The following is a 25320-nucleotide window of genomic DNA, read 5'->3' on the forward strand; positions in this document are numbered from 1 at the left end:
TAGGAAAATATAAAAATCCCACGTCTTGCATGGATGCTCTAAGAAAGGAGAATTTGGTTTGATACAACAGATGATAGATGAAGTCTGAACTATGTCATATGTCGTTAATTTGGGGAGGGTTTGGTGAAATAGTTTCATATGGATTATGGCCTGGTGCAGCAATAAGCAAGGGACAACGTCCAGCAGTCAAGAGACAGATGATAAAAAGGATACAAAGATAATTTTTAATAATTTTTTCCTAATTGCTTTTCATTTTCTTTTTTTATTTGATTTTACACATGTGTTTTTTATGGCAACTGAATGGCTCTTTGATCATTAGAAATTGTGCCCATTGTAGTCTAATTTACATATGAAAAGTTGCCTGTTTGCCTTATTTCACAGCTGCACCTGACCTACAGACTGAGGGCAATTTATGTACTTCCTTTTACTTCCTGGCCTTAGATGGAGTAGGTTGGGAGATGGTGGGACAACATATTTCATCTCAGCTAGAGCAACAGAGAGAGTTTATCTGTCATTAGAAGAGTTGACTCCCGAGTACTTCGTTCCCTTCACTAACCAGAAATGTTGCTGCTTTTGACATTTTTCCAGGAGTTATTAGTGAACACCTTTGCCCGAGAAATTACAGTTCTAGAATCCAGTGAAGTTGGAAGCCATTGACAGATGTTTATTTACTTTTGATATCAGTGTTGGAATCTTAGTGGGGAAAAACTTCTTGACTAGTGAGTGGAAAACCCAAAAGAGTTGGATAGTTGGTTCTGCTCAGATATACACATTTGATCTAATACTGGTCTTTTGCTTTGCTGTGGTATGGCAAAGAGGCCAAAAGACTACCCTAAGTGGTCAACTATTCTGGAGGAATCCCTGGCTGGCATTCTGCTAGAGCTGGAGCACATTGCAATTTGGTGTTCCCTGATGGTGGCCTATTCAGGGAGTATTGCAGGCAAGTGTAGTTTTAGTGCAGCGGTAGGCAACCTATGGCATGCATGCCAAAAGCGGCACGCAAGCTGATTTTCAGTGGCACTCACACTGCCCGGGTCCTGGCCACTGATCTGGGGGACTCTGCATTTTAATTTAATTTTAAATGAAGCTTCTTAAACATTTTAAAAATCTTATTACTTTACATACAACAATAGTTTAGTTATATATTATAGACTTACAGAAAGAGACCTTCTGAAAACGTTAAAATGTATTACTGGCACATGAAACCTTAAATTAGAGTGAATAAATGAAGACTCGGTACACCACTTCTGAAAGGTTGCCAACCTCTGTTTTAGTGCATCCTCAGCTACAAACTATGTTGGGAGATGATGGAAAACTGGCCAGAGGGTTCCAGAATAGTTCCTTTGTGATTCTTTACCTAAGTTGCACCCACTAGTCACTCCTCCTGCCCAAGGATTTGAACAATCCAAAACTCTTAGGAATGCAAAACTGGCTGAAAATCTCAGAACAGTAGGGTTTCTGAAAATATTTATTGTATTTCCCCTTTTCCATTGGGCTAGAAATAGTGAACTGTGAAATTTATAGCCGTTCTCGGCCTGGCCAGAGCCTGGAAAGGCAGAGGCCACAAAAAGTAGAAAAAATAGTTAGAAGGGAAAAAAGAAGACCAAAGTTTTGGTTCAGGTTTTGGGCAAAGGTTTAGATTCTTACTTTATTCAAATCACTTTGTCTATATCTGTTCTTGACCCAAAAAAAATAACATTGTGTGGAGAAAAGAGCCAGAGTGATGTGATGTAGAAGATGGATTGATGGATCCTGGAGATAGGAATAAAGTTTGACCTACAGCATTACTGGATAAGTTATGGAAGAGAAAAAATAAGAACTGCAAATAATGTATTTATTTTAACGAGAACTCAAGAGACGGTTAACGGAATATTGTATGAACAGAGGGATGAGGCTAAAGGCTGATCTCTTTAAGGTCTGCTTGAAATGTTGTATGTGAGTGTGGTTTTTTTTCTTTGCTTTGCTTTGCTTTTTTTGTCCCCCCAAATGGAGTTTGAGTTTTAGGAATATTTATGTTAATGTGGCAGGCGTCACCTACTTGCAATTTTTTTTAACTTACATCTGTACCTTAGAGACTGTGATTATAATCCATGATATAAAAAATAAGAAAAGCAAATATATTTATAATTGTATCAGAGGATAAACTGAGGGTGACTTATTAGTATCGTTTCCTACTGCAAGAGAAACTTTATACATTTCATCTGACGAGTCTTGGTCTATTTTTCAAGAAATGATAGACGTTCATTGTAATGATCCTCCTTGTGGTGTGAAGGCAATCAATGGGATTGTTTTTGCATATGTAGGCCGACAGCTTTGTTTGTATGGCTTTAGTTCCTTCCCCCCTTCTTCTGAAAATTGTGGCTAGTCTGCTGTTTAGGGAATAAAGAAGTGCAAGATAGCTGTCAAAATTATAGAATCTTCTTATAATATTGCACCACTTTTAAAGCCTTCCCTGGAGGGCATTTAGGTTTGAAGAGAGCTCCCGTATGCTTTCAAGTCTACACCTCTTGTACTTAGTTAGTTAGGATAACTCATCCACCATTTCTCTAAGATACTATCTAATTTAGTTTTGAACTTTTCCATAGATCACACTGGAAAAATTCCTCTACTGACCCCTTAAAAGTAAAATAAGTAAATAAATGAAAGCTCCTTCTGCATCATTTTGATAATTTTGTAATTATGCAGATCTTTTGAAAGTTTAATACCCTTTTCTGCAGTCCCTTCCACCAAGCAGTAATGGAGAAAGATGTTCTAGATAACAAGTTATCTGTCAGACATCGAGGGAGTTGTAAATACAAATGATGTAAAGCAAATCACTAGTGTCTTATAATGAAATCTATAGGGTCTGATCCTTCCCTGTTGAAACTGATGGGAGTTTTGCCACTGGCTTGAATAGGAGCATGGTTTTGTCTAACACGCTGAAGAAATCTGAATCCATTGGCTTTGTGGATTAGACTCTTAATAACCAGCTCCTGGCTGGGTTGCTTCACATTTGTGTTTAAAATACTCTTGCTGTTCATAAGCAAGATGCAGGTATCAGTAAAGCTCCAACAGAAGAACACAAAGTCACCTGCAAGCTTGATAGTGGAGATGTCTGTTCCAACATACAAGTGCTTATTGTCCCTGAAACACACAGACAACAGGTGCCCTTTGTCAGGGAATTTGGAACAATGTAAGAGTTTCTTGCGCTTGCAGTTCAGCAAACACATTATTTCTTGTGTTCTGAATCAAATTTAAATGAATGTGAATGCATCAGTGTAACAATAAATGAAAACCAATTGAGCACTACATAGTGTTGTGTCAAAACAAAACAACTTTGTGCATGGGAATAAATTCTACCCCAGCAGTCACTGACGTGATTGGGTGCCTTCTCAACTACCTTGAAATACTTTTCATGGTGACACTTCCTCCAGTAGCAATGCTCCAAATGCTAAATAAAGAAGGTTATGAGAGTCTACAGAGGTATGTGCTTCCTCCCACCATGTGTGGCTACTCTGTTTTCAGATGGTGGGACCTGCAAACTTTGATTCCCCAATCTTATTTTTGCAGTCTATCAGTGAAGGAATATTGTATACTCCATTGATTTGCTGTTGCTTTAACATGCTCTGCTTCCTGCTCTCTGGTATAAGGTATTACATATCAGCTGATGTATGTGACATATACTGCTGCCTTCTACAGGATAGCATATGTGTCAACTGGAGCCTGTGACAGCTCTATTTGCAGGCAGAATTGGGCTGATTTTATAGTTTATTATTAATTTGTCAGCAGTGGAGTGTGTGTTTTTTTAAAAGCACCAAAATGAGATATTAGAATCTGGAAGAATTTCACTTTCAGACTTTAACAACATGAATGTTGCCAAAAATGGGATTTTACGAATGTACGCCGTATATTTAGAGTGTCAGTAATAAAAAAAAGTAATGCAGTATCCCAATCTATACATCTGGCAAAGTGCTTTATTAAGTAAGCACTTTGTTGCTTTCTGTCTTTAACTATCATGTAGACTTGCTGCTAGGGATGAGCAAATTTTTTCCTAATTGTCCTTTTTGGGTTTCAAAATTCAGTTCAAAATTGAATGTTATTGCACTGATGTGGGGATAGGGGCTGAAAGGGGGACCAAAACACAGCCAGTGGAAGAAAATAGGGTTAAAAATAGAGCAGAAAATCGGCAGAGTGAAAAACAAAGACAAGAGAGCATGTGAGAAATGGAACAGAGGAAGAGAAGTTCTAATGGGGGGAAATAAACATTCTATAAAGGGCAGTCTAGCACTGAGACATTGTTTTCTATCACTAACTTGTAGCAGAGGTCTCCCTTTCGTTTGAAAAACATGTGGTTTTGCTTTTTTTAAAAACAGAGTAAAATAAGTTACAATAACAGGAAGAAAAGGCTTACAACTCCTAATTCGCAAACCCAATAAACAGTTCACAAAACTTTAAGTTCCATGACGTTTGCTCATTTCCAGTTACTCTGTTCCTAAGCAATAGCAATGGCTGTATTTCTGAGGTGGGTGAAATTGGTTCTTATGTTTTATTAAATGATTTGGGAGCTTTTGGAATGAAAAGAGCTATGTGAGATGCTATTGTTGTTACTTAACTTATTATTCTGCTGAGTTTCAAAAAGGAAGTGGTGGCTTTGTTTGTTTTTGCTTTTAGGTTGAATCCAAATGTGAAATATGGCTCTGACTTTACAGGAGTGCCAAAAATTTGGCATTCAAAGTACTGTAAAACTACCACGGTTTTACAGTGTAGTGGATTAGGACAATTGCAAAAAATTCAAATTGTCTGCAGCATATTCTTTTTCTTAGAAGCATTCCATTGTGGGACAGTGTGAAACGGTGGCGATATAATTGGCTTTTAATATGCTGAATGGGAATTTGAAATAATGGTAATCAGAGGGGGCAAACTGGAAAAGAAAAGTAGTGGTACTCTTCCAAGTTATTGCTTACAACCCAAGTACCACCAACCAGAGGCACTAAAATGAGATGCACCACTTACACTAGATAGCTTTCATAGCCTGACCATTTTTCTTATTCCTTGCATACTCTGCATGCAGTGATGTCAGGTTATCTTTATCTGTGTTCATTGATTAGCTCTGTGAGAGTTAACAACGATCATGTTTAGGCTGCAGCTCTATTGTTTTAGGCTGTCTACAAATTCAGACAGACATCAGTGTATCAGTGCACAGTTTATGGTTGCAAAGAGAATCTTCGAAGTGGGAGAAAATTACTTTTTTTTAAAAAGTAAAGGCTTAGATTTTTGGACACAAGATTGCATCCTCCAAAACAGTAGCAGCATACCGAACTGTGCTGAGCTGGCCCACTTCACCCTCGTTTGTCATATCTGAAAGGATTTAATCCAGGATATAATCAAGTTCACCAACAATTTGAGTAGGATGCAGCTCACAAACAGACCTGTTTAACTGATTACATACAAATCCATAGTTCAGTGTTTTGAGGGAAAGAAGTGAACATATTTTTTATTCTCTATGAATGATATCTGTTCTTTCTCCTCTTTATGTACTAATTCAAAACCACATTTTTAAACAACAAACAGCTTGAAATGTGGAGATAAATACAGTATCAGTTTCTTAGACATCTCAATGTAGTGAAGAGAGGAAACCAATTCTGCACTATTGACTACATACAGTAATATATTACTTGGAAATTATTCATTTACTTCTTCTGAGAATATTATTTGAAAGCCAAGAGCACTTACCTGGTTAATAAGGCTGTTTACCATGTAACCTGTGTGCCTTAATGTGCAAGTATGAATCATTTATAAAATCTTTAAAAATATTTCACAGTGGTAAAGATCAGCAGCATGGTTCAAGTGTTCAGATCAGAGTTACATTGTATTGGAGAGAACTATATACAAATGATAAATAACATTTGTTTCAAGAGAATTTCTATGTATTTTGTATAGTATCAATCTCTCTATAAATTCAGACTGGAATTTCAAATTCAGACTAGAAGTAAGGCACACATTTTTAAATGTGAGGGTAATTATCCATTGGAAAAATTTACCAAGGTGGGCAGTCTCCATCACTAGCCATTTTTAAATCAGGATTGGATGTTTTTGTAAAAGATCTGCTCTAGGAATTATTTGGGGGAAGTTCTGTGTCCTGGTTATACAAGAGGTCAGACTAGATGAGCCCAGTGGTTCCTTCTAGACTTGGAATCTACAAATCTTTTAATGAAGTACAAATAGATATGATATTTTGTAAACTGGTCTCTTTTTGTTCACTTCATGTTGTTGTACATCTTTATAACTTCCAGGATATGTTTTGTGTCATCTAGTAGGTTATATTATGCAACCAATACATTATTTATTCCTTTGGACTGAATGTAGTGCCTATAAAAAGAGCCCGATCGTCAGATCTGGAAACTGAAGTCCCTATATCCGGAGTACATGTACAGCAAGGGCAATAGTAGTGAATGCTTCTCCTCACTGCCCTACCAATTTACTGCAACCCTAGAAGAGACAACTTCTAGGAGTGAGATGATTCAGTCTCCATACTCAGTAAAGCCCGGGTGTGTCTACTGTGATGATTGTAACTGGGTGGAGTTGTTTTGTTTTTCTGATATGGACATCTGTGTAGTGCTATTAATCTTACCAACTCATTTCACTAGGCAAACAGATGATAATCGCAGCCAACCAAAGCAGAAGATCATTCTCTAAGACTTTTTGATACCAGGGACTGGCTTACTGCCTTCCTAAACTGGGCCAAGGAGATCTCAGGAACCGGTGCCAGTCCACGGACTGGTCATTGAGAAACACTGCTCTAAGCAACTGCTCTAAACTCTAAGCAACTACTTTGTTTCAGGCCAGTGACATACAGCCTAATCTGGTTTTACACTGAAGTTATTGTTGCTTTATATCAGTGTAACTAAATCAGAATCAGGGCCATAGGAGTTGAAAGGCTGCGTATCTCATTAGCATATCCCCTGACTACCCAGACAATGTGCTTTTTATTTTACCATTTATGTATTTCCTTGCTGACACAGTCTCTTCCATTATTAATTATTATTATTATTTTATTATTTTATTATTTATTAATTTGTATTGACATATCATTCAGAAGCCACATTTATATCCGCTCCATCGCACCAAGGGCTGTACAAATGCGTAGTAAGAGACAGACTGCAGTGTCTTTGGTGAAGAGACTAACTCACGACAAAAGAAAATTGTTGCATCTAGGAGCTGCAGTTAGGTTTTCATAAGTACTTGCTAATATATTTGTAGCACTGTGTCAGGCAAAAACACAGACTCAACATTTACAAGGTGCTTAGTTGCTCCAGAGCTCATGCAACATCTGTTCTACCATGAAGTTCATAATGTTCCAGGTTCTGGTGATTAGAGCCATTATTGCATACTATTAGTCAGTTTAGCCATTTTGTCATATTTTCTAAATGGATGGTAAAAATGATAACTAGTATATGTACATATGAGTCAGACATGAAAACAAGGAACTAATTTTTTTTTAAATTCAAACCATCTAGAACCCAGGCCTAAAGCCTCCTAATACATCCTCTTATCTGATTTTCTAAATACTTTGGTTTACTAACAGAAATATTTAATTATTATTTTCACACAGAGTATGGTTCTCCTGTAACCTGTTTATTTTTTTTCAGGGTTTGTAGATTTAACACTCCATGATCAGGTACATCTACTGGAATGTGCCTGGTTAGAGATACTGATGATTGGCTTAATCTGGCGTTCAATGGAACATCCAGGAAAACTCTTATTTGCACCTAATCTATTACTGGACAGGTTAGTCCACTTATTATTTATTTTTGTTTGTTTGTTTATTTATTTATTTAAATAAAATGCATCTCTACCACTTTTAGTCATTTTTAGCCTGCAGCCATCCCACCTGATGCTGAGATCCCAACACATTTCATAAATTAAGCAGCACTGGCCTAGTTAGTATTGAAAGAGGTACCTCTAAAGAACACTCTGAAGGTGTTGTTAGAAGTGGTGTTGGTGATTCAATAAATGGCACTTTAAGTTGTCAGCTAATATGGTGTTAGAAGGTCCTCTCCTGCTGCAGGTGCTTACTTTCAAAGGAGACAGAAAATGAAGGTACATGCCATTTGTAGTTCTTAAAGAGTCCATTGCGCTTTTGGCAAGGGTAAGGATATGGAATCCAGTGTCCTGACCAGAAGCCATTTTGTTTATTATTTCTGCATCCTAAAAAATCTCCCCTGCAGTTTCAGCCAGTTTTATACTAGTGCTATGTGCAATTAAACAGCTGCCTCTTGCCATTTTAGAGGAGACTACTTTTCCACTGTAGAGGAAAACCATATGCTAGACCTCACTCTGCTTTGTGATAGTCTGGTTATACCAAGCCACCCAAAAGCTGGCTTAACTGACCACATTTCGGTGGCGAGGGGCCCTTCAGTGCTGCTGAAGATGTAGAGTGACTGAAGGGCCCCTCACCGCCGAAATGCCGCTGAGACCCAGACCGCCGCTGCTTCCCCTCTTTGCCCCAGGCCCCCTGAATCTTCTTGGGCAGTAGAATAATTAAAACAGCTCATTGGATGTTCTGATTTGTTCCACAGGTCTGAGCTGTAAAAGTGGTTTAAAGCAGGCCACACCCTGTTCCCCTCACACACTTTCAATCTCTAGTTCTGGGCTCATCTTGGCTGGACTGGAGGGTCCAATCCAGGAATGCTATAGAAAAACAGATCAGTGCTCTGGCAAATCCAGTATTCTGAAACTTAGTGTCTCTTACTACATACTTCAAAGGGAGATGGAAAAACAACTATCTACTTGTACAATAGGGTTCTATGAAAGTGGGGAATTTCTTGTTGATTTCAGCTAACATTCATTTCATGCACTGAAACATGAGAACTGACATCTCTTAAAACTTATCCTAGCTAACGTACTATAAATTCAAGTGCTTTCCTTATATTCAAGAAAACAATCATGTTTCAACCCCAAAGGAATTTTTTGAGAAAGATACAAAGAGATGAAAAAAGTGAATGAGAAGAGAAACAGTCTCTCAAACTTATAATAGTCACCCCAACTAACATTATAATATCCAAGTCATGGTCTGGTGAGCAGTTCAGACCATTGAAAGGTTGTGTCACACCTTGCATTGTAAACCTGTGTGCCCCAAAATGCTTCTGCTAGTTTTGGCTTCCTGCCTGGGTCACACACACAGCCAGCAGCCAGCATGCACTTCATGTTCTGTGTGCTATACAGCTCTGATTCAACTATTTTGAAACCAATAGCCTGCCAGCAGTTACCACAGACACCCTCTTGTCTTTACCTGACTTGGCTGATGTTAACAGGTGACCCCAACACTTTTCCAGACCTGTGTGTTCTGCAATGTCCAGCCCTCTCCTGCAACATTCAGAGGAATAAAAAGATCTGTTTGCTCTTTTAAAGAGACAAAACCCAACAGCTTGCCACATTGACTGGAGTTAACATTCATTTTTATTTAAACACAGTGCTGTTCATTGAGATTAATAGGAAAACAAGTTGATGAACAACAAGAAGGAAGGATTTTAAGTGACCAAGTACAAGAGAGAAAGTTAGAGATGGTTGCAAGCAATGAAAAGTGAAAACATGCATCTAAAAGTCTAAAACTTAATTTAACAAAACACAGACTTTGTTCAAGACGGCTTTGTTCATGATGGGTTTTCTCACCCATAGTGTTCCTGCAAGATGGTGGCTGATTTCCCCCATCCTGATCAGGATTTCCTCCAGAAGCCCCAAAGTGCTGGTTCCTTTTAGGGTGACCAGATGTCCCAATTTTTGCATCTTTTTGTTATAGAGGCTCCTGTTACCCCCAACCCCATCCCGATTTTTCACATTTGCTGTCTGTTCACCCTAGCTCCTTTGTCTTTTTAGGTGAAAGAGATCACTTGGTGTTTTCTGCCCCTTCCTATTATAGTCCAGTGAACCTTTGAAATGGATTGTTTTGAAGGTTATCCCTCAAAGTAAAGTTTAGTCAATCTATAAGGAAGGTGACATGGTGTCTGGTGGTGAAGGAAACTCAGTGCTGTTTCCCCTCTCCCCACTAGTGTTTGCTAAAATGCAGATTGTTCTGTTTCCCACAATCTCCTCCCTCTGCTGTCTCGATAGCCTGGATTACTGTTTGTATGTAAACTGAGGTAACCCACATTCCTTTGTTTAATATAGACCTGTTTACTAATTCCCCTTGACATGCCTGGTATTTAAATACACTTTAGTCATAATTCCGGCATATATGCATAACTCTTAATAAACAAGGCTATTAATGATCAGTGAGTTTTCAAATGATACTTCACAAGGAATATTTTGTACCGAGATATTACAATATTGTGTAGGGTCTGAATAACTGGGTGCTGGATTGGATCACAATCCACCAAAACTATTTAAAGAAAAGCTTGCTAATGTATTTTCCTCAATAATTTTCTGTGCTGATAAGTTCCACAGGCTTATTCCATTTTGCATAGCAAATTATTAGCCTCATCCAATTGTTGCATGCCTTTGGAGCAGCCTTGCTCTGTAAAGTTTGATCCAGCACGATTGGTGCAAGCCAGAGGATTAGCACTGAGCAATTTGCAAGAAACAGGATTTTGGTTTTTGTACTTTTAAGCAGCAGTTCAGTAGAAATGCTAATATATAATAGTATAATAACTACTATAAAAACAGGAAATAGATATATTTATTGCCTCAGAAAAAGCCCTATTCTGCTTAAATTTCCATTGAAGCACATAATCTTTCTGTGTGCTTTGGCATTAGGAAATGTATAAAACATTTTCTCTGTACAGAGCAGGAATTTTTCTGTTCATTTAAACTTAGATTTCCACCAGTGCTTATACTGGACAAAAAAATCAAGAGAACAAAATAAAATTTTAAAACAGTTTTTAAGTCTTTGCACAGTAGCAGTATAATTTATTACTTCAGGAAAGAAAATAAAGAATATTATTGGAAAATACAACATAAAGTACATATCTGCCTTCCAATATCTGCTCTACATTTGATATTTTTCCAAGAAAATTGCAGAGAAACATTTGCAAAATAGAGAGCAGAACCAAAGTACTTCTTTTATTTCAAAGAATACTTATTGAGGTTGCAGGAACAAACCATCCCAATGTGTAGAAAGAATAGTAAATATGACAGGTGACCTGCCTGGCTTAACAGTGAAATCCTTGTTGATCTTAAATGCAAAAAAGAAGCTTACAAGACATAGAAGATTGGACAAATGACCAGGGAGGAGTATAAAAATATTGCTCAGGCATGCAGGAATGAAATCAGGAAGGCCAAGTCACACTTGGAGTTGCAGCTAGCAAGAGATGTTAAGAGTAACAAGAAGGGTTTCTTCAGGTATGTTAGCAACAAGAAGAAAGTCAAAGAAAGTGTGGGTCCCTTACTGAATGAAGGAGGCAACCTAGTGACAGAGGATGTGGAAAAAGCTAATGTACTCAATGCTTTTTTTGCCTCTGTCTTCATGAACAAGGTCAGCTCCCAGACTATTGCACTGGGCAGCACAGCATAGGGAGGAGGTGATCAGCCCTCTATGGAGAAAGAAGTGGTTCAGGACTATTTAGAAAAGCTGGACGAGCACAGGTCCTTGGGGCCTAATGCACTGCATCCGAGTGTGCTAAAGGAGTTAGCCGGATGTGATTGCAGAACCATTGGCCATTATCTTTGAAAACTCATGGCGATCGGGAGAGGTCCATGATTACTTGAAAAAGGCTAATGTAGTGCCCATCTCTTAAAAAAGGAAGAAAGAGGATCCAGAGAACCACAGGCCAGTCAGCCTCACTTCAGTCACTGGAAAAATCATGGAGCAGGTCCTCAAAGAATCAATTCTGAAGCACTTAGAGGAGAGGAAAGTGATCAGGAACAGTCAGCATGGATTCACCAAGGGCAAGTCATGCCTGACTGACCTAATTGCCTTCTATGATGAGATAACTAGCTTTGTGGATTAGGGGAAAACACTGAACGTTTTATTCCTTGACTTTAGCAAAGCTTTTGATGCGGTCTCCCACAGTATTCTTGCCAGCAAGTTAAAGAAGTATGGGCTGGCTACATCATCAGCTCAACAGGTAGTGATCAATGGCTCCATGTCTAGTTGGCAGCCAGTATCAAGCGGAGTGCCCCAAGGGTCAGCCGGTTTTGTTCATTATCTTCATTAATGATCTAGAGGATGGTATGGACTGCACCCTCATCAAGTTTGCAAATGACACTAAACTGGGAGGAGTGGTAGATATACGGGAGGGTAGGGATAGGATATAGAGGGACCTAGACAAATTAGAGGATTGGGCCAAAAGAAATCTGATGAGGTTCAACAAGAACAAGTGCAGAGTCCTGCACTTAGGATGGAAGAATCCCATGCACTGCTACAAACTAGGGACCGAAAGACTAGGCAGCTGTTCTGCAGAAAAGGACCTATGGGTTACAGTGGGTGAGAAGCCAGATATGAGTCAACAGTGTGCCCTTGTTGCCATGAAGGTTAATGGCATTTTGAGCTGTATAAATAGGAGCATTGCCAGCAGATCGAGGGACGTGATCATTCCCCTCTATTCGACATTGGTGAGGCCTCATCTAGTACTGTGTCCAGTTTTGGGCCCCACACTACAAGAAGGATGTGGAAAAATTGGAAAGAGTCCAGCAGAGGGCAACAGAAATGATTAGGGGGCTGGAGCACATGACTTATGAGGAGAGGCTGAGAGAACTAAGATTGTTTAATCTGCAGAAGAGAAGAATGAAGGGGGATTTGATAGCTGCTTTCAACTACCTGAAAGGGGGTTCCAAAGAGAATAGATCTAGACTGTTCTCAGTGGTAGCAGATAACAGAACAAGGAGTAATGGTCTCAAGTTACAGTTGGGGAGGTTAGGGTGGATATTAGGAAAACCTTTTTCACTAGGAGGGTGGTGAAGCACTGGAATGGGTTACCTAGGGAGGTGGTGGAATCTCCTTCCTTAGAGGTTTTTAAGGTCAGGCTTGACAAAGCCCTGGCTAGGATGATTTAGTTGGGGATTGGTCCTGCTTTGAGCAGGGGCTAGATGACCTCCTGAGGTCCCTTCCAACCTTGATATTCTATGATTCTGTGATTATCCTCCCTTTAGCTAACTCGGGGAGGGGAGAGGAGGGGAAACATTCAGAGAAGAGGAGGTCTGCATTGACAAATAACATTTTCTTCTTTGTCCTCATTTCCTGGATGGGGTGGTCACTCCTTTGAGCCATTTCCCTGGCCATCCTCGTGCAGATGGAATAGCAGTAGACTTTAAGAGCAAATAATGCTGTTTGGGAGTCAGGAAGCAATTGTACAAACAAGAATCTGTTTCTGTTGCTGTACTGTTGATAGTGTAATTAATGAGACAGACATCTCTATCAGGGTTAAAATAATAGGGGTGATTGGTACAATACATGCAATTTTAAAGTGATAGCTGGCCCTTTTAGAGAAGCTCAGTTAATACTTATTGTGAAGTAGAAAAATAGACACACTTCACAAAAAGTCATGCAATGTACATGGTTATTCTGAATGATATGCCATTTTTAGGACTATATCTCATGAACAGGCCTGGCTGGAAACAGATGCTTTAAGCTGTTGAAAAGGGGAGATGCTTTGCTCTCCACAGGATAAGGCAGATGTTGCTAGCCTGAATGGTGCCCAAGAAAACAGATCTTAAAGATGTCACTAGTCCAGGACTGAAATTTGATAGATTTGACCCTTAGCTCGTTGTCATTTGGGAGGGAAATGTAACATTACAAAACAGGACCAGCTCAAGAACAGTTAATACCACCCTGGTACAACTCTAAGACAGAATTCTTCCTCTCTCGCAAGCACTAAGTCTGTGCCTAACAAAAAAAAAAGCTTTTATTAAGAGGAGAGGGAATACAGCATCAATTACGAAAGGTGTACAAGCAGTAAGTAAACACCTGCCCCACAGTTTCTTGGGTGGTAATCATTTGCCCCTCAACTAGGGCATATTAATTATAGTTCTGCTGCCCTTTAGTCAAGATTTAAGTGAATTTTAACCCAAAACAGCCACAGTTTGGCAAAACATTCTACTGAATACCTTGGCAAAGTAGGTGTTTCTGTGCAAATATGCTCTGCCACGGAGGTCTTTGCCGCCATGTCATCAACAGATGGCACGAGAGAATTCAGATCACTGGCTTATGTCATCTAAGCCTATGATTCTATCAGATTTCCTGGTACAATGCTATGTTGGTAGTGCTGTATTAAGCTCCAGATATGTACCTAAATTTAGCTGAATGTTAGCCTCTGACATCATCTGACCTGCAGTGTCAACAGCCTTGTTCCTTCTGTCTCTTTTTGGAGAGGATAACTGTGCAGAGCCACAGGGTCCAGAGAGCAACAGAAGGGTTGTGAATGAGTATCTGGCTGTAGAGTACCTCCTTCCATGACCACAGAAGGAGCACTCTCCAACTGGAGTTGATTCCATGGAGTGGGCAACCTTTTAAGTTGCTGGCCTAAATGCTGGTCTCTCCCTTTCAATTCATGTCCTGCTGCTAGAATTACCAGGAAAACAGTAATAATAATGAAATTAATTAATAAGGCAACAACCTAGCATTAATATTTCATAATTACATGTAAGTGTGCCAGACCCTATCATCATTACTTCAAAAATGGATAACAGTGCATAATACTGTTATGTAAACCCCAGCTCTTTTACGAGCCTACTTTTGTGTTGTTGGGGAGAAACTCAGGGGCTTGCTGGTCCCCTTTGGTGTGTTTGGGATAAGTGCATGTCCAGCATCTTTTGGGCCTTCTTCCCTCTCTGTGTCTTTTCCTGGGGATCCACAAAGTCTCTCTTCACTCCCTTCTATGTTGAGCAATGGCGAAGGGCATTGGTTGGATATCCTGCTTAACCCACAGCTATGGGTGAATCAAATAATTTGAAGACTAGCATAAATATCTGCTGCATTCATCAGCTGAGTGCAGATGAACAGTTTCCATTCTTATTTAGCTTTCTGGCTTTGGTTTGAAAATGTCCCACCACATCTGAAAACTGTCTCTTACTGAGTTTCCTGTGCATGTTGTGCTTTCAGGCACTCAGATTCTACAGCAATGAGTCTGTAATAAAAGGCTAAGCACAATAGAATAAAATCAGAAAGGGACTATAGGATGCTTAGCTGGTTCCTCACATCTCGTAAAATGTTTCAAATGCCTCAGGACATCACACTCATAATAACTCTGTCTCTTGATTAAAGGGACAGCAAAACTTTGGTGCAGAACAAAGTAAATAAGATTTCTCCAATTTACCATCAGCTTATTAGAAAAAATAGAAGCAGGGTAGATACAGAGCTTTGATTCAAAGCATTTAATTAGTGACATATTATTTCTATTTATTGCCAAGGAAGTAAGCACATAAACACTAACTAAACCCACTGCTGCATTTCAAAAGCATTTTTTAAAAATCTATGTATAGATTTAATTTTCAATTAACCAATGACAGCGACAAGTTCCACTCTGGAAACCAGACCTCCAACAACCAGTCTGTAAACAAGTCACTTAACAGAGCTGAGTGCAGCAGCCTGCAGTGAACTAATAAAATGCAGAAATTGACTAAATTCTCTTCCACTTTTTGCTTTATTGATATACCTTGAGGCTTGTTATTACATTGCAGTTATAGGCTATGGATAACTAGATAAACATGCATTTTAAGTATCAGACTTGCAATTCTTTTCAAGTTTTCAATTCTGCTTATGTGTTTTTGGGGTCTCTACAAGCCACAGTGAAGACTTTTCAAGGGTATTTCACAAGTCAAAGAACATTAAAAATAATCAGGAGAAAGTCTATCTAGAGTTTTGGATCATCTTGGGTATTTATATTCTATTTATATTATGGTGATGACATTATGATTTTATGTAAGGTATATTTGAAATCAGAACTTGGAACTATAAACAAAATCTCATAGTGGTGGTGGTGGTGGTGATGTTCCTTTATTAAGAACAAGGGTAACTCCAGAGGTCTGTAAATATGATTGCCCAGCAGAAACGCTTGATAAGAGTGTCTTACATCCTCCGCACCACTGTATCAACTGCTGTCATGGTTTGAACACAATAGCTATCCCAGTTTTATTATAATTATCATAGTGGAGGCATGAGGAAGGATGGAGATTTCTGCCACCTGTTAGCCTACAGATCTGTTAAATATCACCTCTCATCAAGATGAATGAAGCCTTCTAGAAAAGATGCTGTGCTGCTTGCACACTTCAGGGGACAAATTCACCCCTGGGGGTCGAAACTCCATCAACCTCAATGGAACAGTAAATGTGACCTTTCTAATAAAACTGCAAAATTTGATTAAATTGACTTGTCCAATGCTCATTTGCTTTATTCTCCCCATGATTAAGTGTATAGCAGAGGCTACACTGATCTAGCAGTGCCAAATAATGCTATCCTTGAGTGAAAAATGATTGCTAAACAAATTACTGTTTATGTGTGTATTTGCATTTGTAAAGCGCTCATCTCCATAATATCTAGTGAAGTATGGATTCCTATTCAGCAGCAAGAGACATTTTTAACCCCATAAACTGATATTAAAATGCATTTATATAGGTTATGGCCCACAGTTGATCCCAACCTTTATGAGGGATGTTAGCATCTCTTCAGAACAGTGCTATAAGAAAGAGGCAGTTGCTATTGAGAACTACAGTGTGCAGTGAGGCATGATGCCACCTGTGTAGATCAGAAATATGCATAGTCTGTACTTCAGTAACGAAGGAATTCATTCTTACTACAGTAAAGAGGTTTATTGGTTTTCTATAAAATTCCTTTCTTTTAGTATCAAGGAGAGTAATGGTTCAGGGCTAGCTGTCCCCTGGATCACTTTCTAGTCCCTGAGTGCAGCTTTTCTAATGACAGGCCTTCATTTCTCTCAGGGTGAAATCCCACAATTCTCCTGTTATTGACTGCTCCCCTGCACTTCCTCTGTGCAGACCTGACTGGGTTCAACTACTGCAAGTCTCCTCCTTGGGAGCTGTGACCAGTGGTGAATACAGTAACCCCAAACAGTCTTTTAAGCAGAGTATTGTTTGTTCTCAGTAGTAGGAACAAAGCATAAAAAGAGAGAAGGTTTTTTCACAGAACCAACCAGTCTTTACCTTATGGCCCAGACAAGCCTACCTTATCCAAAACCCCCATCCTTTCCCCAGCAGTCCCTGCCTTCCTCTCTCCCTCTTGGTCTTCACAGGCTGTCCTTTTAACTGCCCCAAAGTTCTGGGATTCAGTTTTTCCTGCTTGGTTCCTACCCTCTGGGGTTACCAGCTAAACCAGTGGTTCTCAAACTTTTGTATTGGTGACCCCTTTCACACAGCAAGCCTCTGAGTGTGACCTCTCTTCTGAATTAAAAACACTTTAAAATATTTAACACTATTATAAATACTGGAGGTCAAATGTGGGTTGGGATGGAGGTTGACAGCTTGTGACCCTGCCCCATGTAATAACCAAATCCCACATTTTTTTAAAAATGGAGATATACCTATCTCATAGAACTAGAAGGGACCCCAAAAGTTCATTGATTCCAGCCCCCCTGCCTTCTCTACCAGGACCAACTACTGATTTTCCCCAGATCTCTGAATGTCCCCCTCAAGGATTGAGCTTACAACCCTGGGTTTAGCAGACCAGTGCTCAAACCACTGAGTTATCCCACCCCCCAATAATACTAGGACAGATAACATGTAATATTTGTGAAATATTAGACAGCTCTTGCATCCTTTACAAATAATGTAGTGCATTATGGCTGTTCTGAGTTGCTTTATTATCTGTTCCCAGTCCTCATGCATTTTGCTGCTGCTGTTTTGTTTTGATATTTCCCATGTAGGCTGAGAATGAGTCACTGTGCTTTTATGGTGGTTGCAGCTAGTGTATCCTTTTGTATAATTTTCTGTGTTTGCCATCTAGTTACTACAGTGATAGTTGCTACATAAATATACTGATGGATTGTACAGATTAATTATTTCTTTTTAGCTTAAAGAGTATTTACCACAACATTCCCCAAATGACATCTCATACCATAGCATCCTGAGGCAGAGTTAAAAATGGGCCCAAGCTTTCAAATCCAAAATAGTGTTTGAATCCAAACATCTCCAGAGTTTGAGGTTAGTTTGGAACTGATTCTCCAGTTTGGCCTCTTAGAGAAAAAGGTTGGAGTTGCAAAGACCCAAACTAAACTTCCTCATTATTTGGGGGCAAGCAGATTTCATTCCACCTATTAGTTTGAGTCCAGTTCTAATCCCCATACTGCTGGGGATTCTTAGACTGTGATTCATACATTGACTCTATTAGCACATGCTTTTTGTCCAAAATTAAATCGGAACCAAAACTAAAGAGCTTTTTGAAAAATGAAAAGTTCATGCTTAGTTACCTTTTCTCATTTTTGTGCACATCTGCACTCAGTGCCAGTTTGAAGCAGAAGCTATAACCACAGTAGTCCAAATATAAACCTTTTGCCACGGTCTTTACAGAGGAAACCATCTTGAAAGAGGGTGATGTAAAGGCTTTTATTCTGTATTCAGGTGCTGGCTGTGTATTTGTATACTTGGTTAAAAGGCTCAACACTAATAAGAAATAATTGCTGGAACTGGACCATTCCATGAACCTCTCCAAGCACTCACTTAAAATCCTTCTTTTTTACCATAGTATAACAATAAAGGATCATGTGACACTGGGGACTTATAAGTATCTGACAGAAATATCTCACACTGAGGGCTAGTCTACACTGGGAATGCTAAAGCACTGCCATGGCAGCACTTCAATGTGGCTTGTGTAGTCACGGCAAAGTGCTGGGAGAGAGTTTCTCCCAGTGCTCTAAAAAAACCACCTCCGTGAGGTCTCGCATTTCAGAGTAAACAGACAACTGCTGCTTTCACTGCTCTTGACAAAATTAGTAGGGATGACAAAGTAGAGAATAGCAACTTGAGAGTTCAAGTAGTGATTTTCAAGTTTGTCACTTAATTTAACTTGATCTCATGCCCCATAGTGTGCTGTACTTAGCCTACGCTGGTTTAAATAGATGTACAAGCTCTAAATGTTTGAAAATACTCTTATTCATTGTTGGAAGAATGAAAGGCAACAGAGCAGACTTCTGACAGCGGATGTGGTAACAGTATCACTGTCTCACAATGTGCAGTAGCCAGCTGCCACAATACAAAGGGGAAAGTAAATGAGAGATATGAAGGGTTGGTAATAGGGAGTGCAAGTATGAATTACAGCTTCCTGATTGTGGGCAACACAGAAGAGGTAGAAGTTTTGAGCTGCATTTGAAAAAGGGATGAGGAATCAGGAGGGAGGAGAGCAGACTTCACCAAATAATTGCTATGGTAGCAGCAAAAGAGCAACCTCTGATGTAGGTCAACACTGGAGAAAGGGGGTGTGACAGACGTGAGACTTCGGAAACATGGAATATTCAAAGTGTATTAGAAGGAGACACACAAATGCCACAGACACATGGTATATTCAAAGACTATTCTAATATTTATGTACATTTTGATACATCTTTATGAGCTTGCAGGTGATTGAGATTGGAATTCTGTCTCAAGGGATAAAATAAAGGAAGTGTCTGGCAGGAACTAAAGTCAACAAGAGGTAATTAATGAAAATCTCCAATATCGAAAACAATGTAGGTAACAGGTCATTTTGAAGTTTCACTCCCTGGAAATAGCTCAAGAGGCCTAACATGCAAAACGCCTGAAAGTTTATAAAGTGACATTCCTAACTTAGAGAGTGTCATTCACACTTGATCCAAGAACTGACATGAGTCTATGACCAGAGACAAGCACTATGAGAGGGCCTGAATACACTAATCCTGTGACGGGCTCCATGTAGAAGATGGCTGAACAGCTGGTAAGCTAAAATGCAGATGTTTGTTTTTATGATACGTTTTCTCTGAATTGCTTTTGTTCTGAATAAATAGCACTTTTCTGTCAGAGCTGATAGTCACTGATGATCCTATTATTGCTCCTGAGAGAGTGGAAATGCAGATGCTGAACTGAGGTCAGATATGGTGAGGTAATCACAGTGAATTGCAGGAATCTATAGCCTAAGTCCCCAGTTTGAAGAGAAAGGATTGTTGCACTCTGCTCTGAGATAGGTGATTGCTGAGTGAGGTGCTCTCAAGTAGGCCATGAAGGGGTCAGAGATGAAGTTATGTTGGGAAGTGTGACAGGGAGTAGAGGGAGAGATGAAATCATGGAGATATATTGGGATCATGAGGGTTCTTTAAAATGAGGAGAGCAATCTTGAGTGGGCAGGGAGTCAATGGATAATCAAATATTCACTGGTGTTTTCACTTTCCTTCCTAAACCAAGATACAGACATCCCATAATTCCTTCCCCATAAGTTCTGTCATATGAGCATCCTATTAATGGCTTATACTCTTAAGCCTTCTAATACATGCACAGTTGATCAAACTTTAAAAATCCTTGTGACTGAAAGGATCTCTGAAATGAAACAAACAAATAGCATAGAGTCTTCACCAGAGAAGTTTCTTATTTTCTCTTCTGGAACAGATATTAATTCATCTATCGCCTATAGCTTTAGCAGGGTAGTTTATCAGCAAAGGGCATTAAGAGCCGATTGGTCATCCTGGCAATATTAGACTCGTGGCCAGATTTTTTCAAAGCTGCCAAGCACCTGCAGCTCCCATTGACTTCTGTGGGAGCTGAAGTTGCTCCACACCTCTGTGAAGAAGGCACAAGTCTCATAAGCCAATATTTTCAAATCTGGGAACTTAGAGTTAGGCAACTAAACCCACATTGACACGTAATTAAAAAAGTTGGATTTTTCGGAGGGTCTGTAGTATCCTCAACTGCAATTGGAGTAAATGAGAACTGCAGGTGCTCTGAATCTATGAAATTCAGATAATTCTGGAGGTGCTTAAATGTGAATGTAGTACTTTTTAGACACAAGTTTGAAAATTAAGGCCATGGTATTGCAAATAACTAAATGATAAATATTTAAGATTTTTGCTGAAGCCAAAGTAATCTAAAATTTTAGCCGTACAGTAGAGCTACTTGACAAGGCATCCTTGATTGGAGTATTGAACTTGTGTGAACTAATAGTTGTTAAAATATCTAAATAGGTCAGTATCGTTACACCTGAAGTTCTTTACAAAGACATTATCAGTAGGATACCTGATTGACCAAAGTATATTACTTGCTACTGAAAGATCGTTTTCCTCTCAGTTGAATCATATGACTCTTTAAAATGAGAGCTCATTGGAGCACCTAAAAAAAATCTATCTTTGCCAAGAAATATACATTGAAAACAGTAATGTGAAAATCTCAGAATCAGTCCAGACTGTGTAATGTTCTTAGGTGCTTTAAGCTGAAAACTGGCTGATAGTAGCTAGATGGCTTTTGAGGAGCAGGTATATTTCTTACAAAGCCTCCTTAATGGTCTGCAATGGAAACATTCTTTGGAATATGCCAAGAGCCACTGCATACTGAAATCCTGTTCTTACTGCTAGCTATCCATAATTCTTGTCTCATTTTTATCTGGGAATTTGCAAACTGTTGAAATGGAGACTTCTAGCTCCTCTGAAACCTTCTACATGTGGAGGTTTAATTCTCCTCCAGTTTAACACAAAACTACTAGCTGCTTTGCCAGAAACAAAGAAGCTGAACAGAGCAAGATGCCAGTCTTCTTATAAAACTTCATGGAATGATTCAAGGGTTTTGTTTTCTGAGGATGTACCTTTTAATGGGAAGTAGAGATTTGAGGAAAAGCGTGAATTGTATGCATCTTTTACCCCTTGCTTTGCATTACTAATTATTTTTATTTGTTCATGAAAATTTTTAACACCGCTTTTCTTTTCAATTCATTGATGTCCATACAGAGAGGTACATCTTACCTTACCGATGTACAGACTTTCCACACTATTTTCCCCATGCAGCTTTTCACCAGTCTTGCTGCTCTGATGTTAGTGAGTCAATACTGAGGCTGAGCAGCAGCTGCTTTTGCAGATTACCAAATCCTATGTTTTAGCTGTTGTTGCTGCTCTGAAATCAAGTGACTGATAACTAGAATTTTGAGAGAAAGACCCACTCCAGAACAGGCAATATCCCAAAGGTTAGGGCATTAACCTGGATCGTGAGTGCCTCATTCAGATCAGGGACTTAAATTTGGGTCTCTTAACCTCCCAGGTAAATACCCTACCCAGTCACTCTCACTCTTCCTCTTCCTCCTCTGCCCCATCCATGAATATTTATTTATACTAACTACTACTCTGAGTGCATATGGACCATCTGATTTAATCACCCAAAGTCTGTCATTGTGAACAGTGGGTCATGGGTTAAATGCCATTGTTAGTGGGCTGGTTGGATGCTTTACGGCAGCACTGAGCTTTGTCTTGAGCTAAACAAAATCATATAATGTCATGACATGAGTGCCATTAAATAACAAGGGACTCCTGAATCATTACACTAATGTAAGAGAAATATCAGTAACAAGTCAGAATACTGGTTTACAGTGGCAACAGGAAAAGGTTAGGGAGAAGTACCGTGAAGCATAAAGAAAAATGTTTGAAAGGTTATGTAATGAAAGAGTAAAGAAAAAGAGGAGACAAATTAATCAAAGCAGTAAAGAGGGAAAAAGAAAAAGGACAATATCTTTTAAAAACATCTTTGTTCTTAAGACGGTTTGCTCACAGGAAGTTAATCTTCAGGATGACTCCTACTGGGTGTACAGCCCATTAAGTAATTAGCAACTCTTTTGAAAAAATAAAAATTTCTATATTTTAGCTTTGAGATGTTGGCCCTTATCCTCCACTGCCTTCCACTTTATTTAGACACGTTGGTACAAAGTGAGCATAGTGAGTAAATGCACTACACAATCAGAATGGAGTTGATAATTAAGAAGTCAAAGTGTAGTGGAAGGATCTAGGGATGAAAAACATCTTGCTGTTTGGATAAACTTGTGAATAGCTTGCTCTGTGATTGTGTTCTTGCAGGAATCAAGGGAAGTGCGTAGAGGGCATGGTGGAGATCTTTGACATGCTGCTGGCCACTGCTGCTCGGTTCCGTGTGATGAATCTCCAGGGGGAGGAATTTGTGTGCCTTAAGTCAATCATCTTGCTCAATTCAGGTAAGTGGCATGTTCACATATAACACTTTTATTATTTAATGTAGTAATTGAATTTTATTATTGCTGTGTGATTTCAGTTGTTGTTTGGATGCGAAAAGAGGCTGGATCAGAGCATTAGACTGGGAATTTGTGATGTAAAAGCCTTAAGGCAAAGACAGACAGTGTAAACTTGTGCAGTACAAGAGGAAGCCAGGGAATTAATTAAAAACAGAGTTGATATACTGAAAGCAACAGACCTAAAGGATGATTTGGGCAGTATTTTTGATGGATTGGAGGTGGGTCAAGATTGGTATGAAAAAGATCTGAGAGGAGGTGATGACAATAATTGAGACAACCCTCATAATGTCAAGGGGTGATTCTAGTTTTAGTTTTAGAACTGGAGCGTAAACATTCCTGTTTAGGTGGTAAGACTAAGGGAAGGGATGGCAAAGGCATGGCTAAATTTGTCAGAACTGTGTTAAGACCAAGGTTGAAATGGCCAAATAAAGCTGAGAAGTAAGGCACAAAAAGAAAGGATCTTGCATCTTTGACCAGAAGGTTTTGTCTGTTTAAAATGAGAGAAAATAGAAAAAGATTTATTCTAAATGCAGGCTGAAGCATACAGCACTTTTCTAAAGCCGTAATGTTAAGTTCTGTTAAACAAGGCTCTGCTCTCAGAAGTGATTACAGAAAATTGGCATCACCTTAAACTCATGGATTTTTAGGCCAAAAGAGACCATCACAATCATCTAACCTGATCTTCTTCACACTGTAGCCACAGAATCTCACCCTCCCACTCCTATAGTAGCTCCATACCTTTAGCCAAGTTACCAAAGTCCTCAAATTTTGATTTAAAGACTTCAAATTACAATGAATCCACCATTTACTCTAATTCCATGGTTCTCAAACTTTTGTATTGGTGACTCCTTTAACACAGCAAGCCTTGGAGTGTGATCCCCCTTATAAATTAAAAGCACATATTTTAAAAATATATTTAACACTATTATAAATGCTGGAGGTGAAGCAGGGTTTGGGGGGCTGGAGGCTGATAGCTTGCAACCTGCATGTAATAACCTCATGACCTCTTGAGGGGTCACAACCCCTGGTTTGAGAACTCCTGCTCTAGTTCAAACCAGCAAGTAACCTGTGGCCCATGCTGCAGTGGAAGTTGGCAACCTCCTAAGTACTCTACCAATCTGTCTTGGTGGAAAGTTCCTGCCTGACCCCATATATGGCAGTCTGTTAGAGCCTGAGCATGTGGGCAAGACCCATCAGCCAGACACCTAAAAAAGAATTCTCTGTAAAACTCAAAGCCCTCCCCTCCAGTGTTCCATATACGGGCATTGGAAATATCTGTGAATAACAGTTGTAGATGGACCATGTGCCATTGTAAGCAATCTCAACCTTCATAAACTTATCAAGCTCCATCTTATAACTTAGGATTTTTGTCCCCACTATTCCTCTTGGAAGGTTGTTCCAGAACTTCACTCCTCTGGTAGTTAGAAGGCTTTGTATAATTTCAAGCCTAAACTTGTTTGTGTCTAGTTTATATCCATTTGTTCTTGGCCAATGCTGGCACTTAACTTGAGTAACTCATCTCCCTCCCTGACATTTATCCCTCTGATGTATTTATAGAGAGCAAGCATATCTCCCCCCAGCCTTCATAGAATCAGAGAAGATATGGGGTTGAAGAAACCTCAGGAAGTGATCTAGTCCAACTCCCTGCTCAAAGCAGGACCAACCCCAACTAAATCACCCCAGCTAGGGCTTTGTCAAGCTGAGCCTTAAAAACCTCCAAGAATGGAGATTCCACCACCTCCCTAGGTAACCCATCTCTGTTGCTTCCAACTGATACATCCCCAGTTTATAGCAAAAATTCTTGTTGTTAGTCCCTAAATGTATGACTTTACACAATTAAATTTCATACCATTTCATTTACTCCAGTTTTCAAGGTCATTCAGATCTTCTTGTATAATATTTCTGGTCCTCCTCCATATTGGCAATACCTCCCACATTTGTGTCATCCACAAATTTTATTAGCACATTATTGCTTTTTGTGCCAAGGTCATTAATGAAAACGTTAAATAAGATTGGTTCCAAGACTGATCTTTGAGGCACCTTATTTGCAACCTCCCTCCAGCCTGACAGTTGATCTTTCAGCATGACCACTATACTCTCTTCTGTAACCAGTTCCTTACCCTCCTTTCAATTCTCATATTAACCCTCATCTTGTCTAATTTAATTAATAATTCGCTTGTGGAACTGTATCAAATACTTCACTGAAATCCAGG

The 25320-nt window shown here is 39.3% G+C and overlaps 1 protein-coding gene across 1 annotated transcript in view; it reads left to right on the forward strand.

The window, feature by feature from the left end:
* Positions 1–25320, forward strand: part of ESR1 (estrogen receptor 1) — a 177119-nt gene that overhangs the window by 137717 nt on the left and 14082 nt on the right. The window contains exons 5-6 of the mRNA XM_030556594.1: positions 7629–7767; positions 22917–23050. Of these exons, the coding sequence (XP_030412454.1) occupies positions 7629–7767; positions 22917–23050 (273 nt within the window). The remainder of the gene's footprint in view (positions 1–7628; positions 7768–22916; positions 23051–25320) is intronic.

The sequence above is a fragment of the Gopherus evgoodei genome, chromosome 3 (genome assembly GCF_007399415.2).
Source record: "Gopherus evgoodei ecotype Sinaloan lineage chromosome 3, rGopEvg1_v1.p, whole genome shotgun sequence".
Lineage (NCBI taxonomy): Eukaryota > Metazoa > Chordata > Testudines > Testudinidae > Gopherus > Gopherus evgoodei.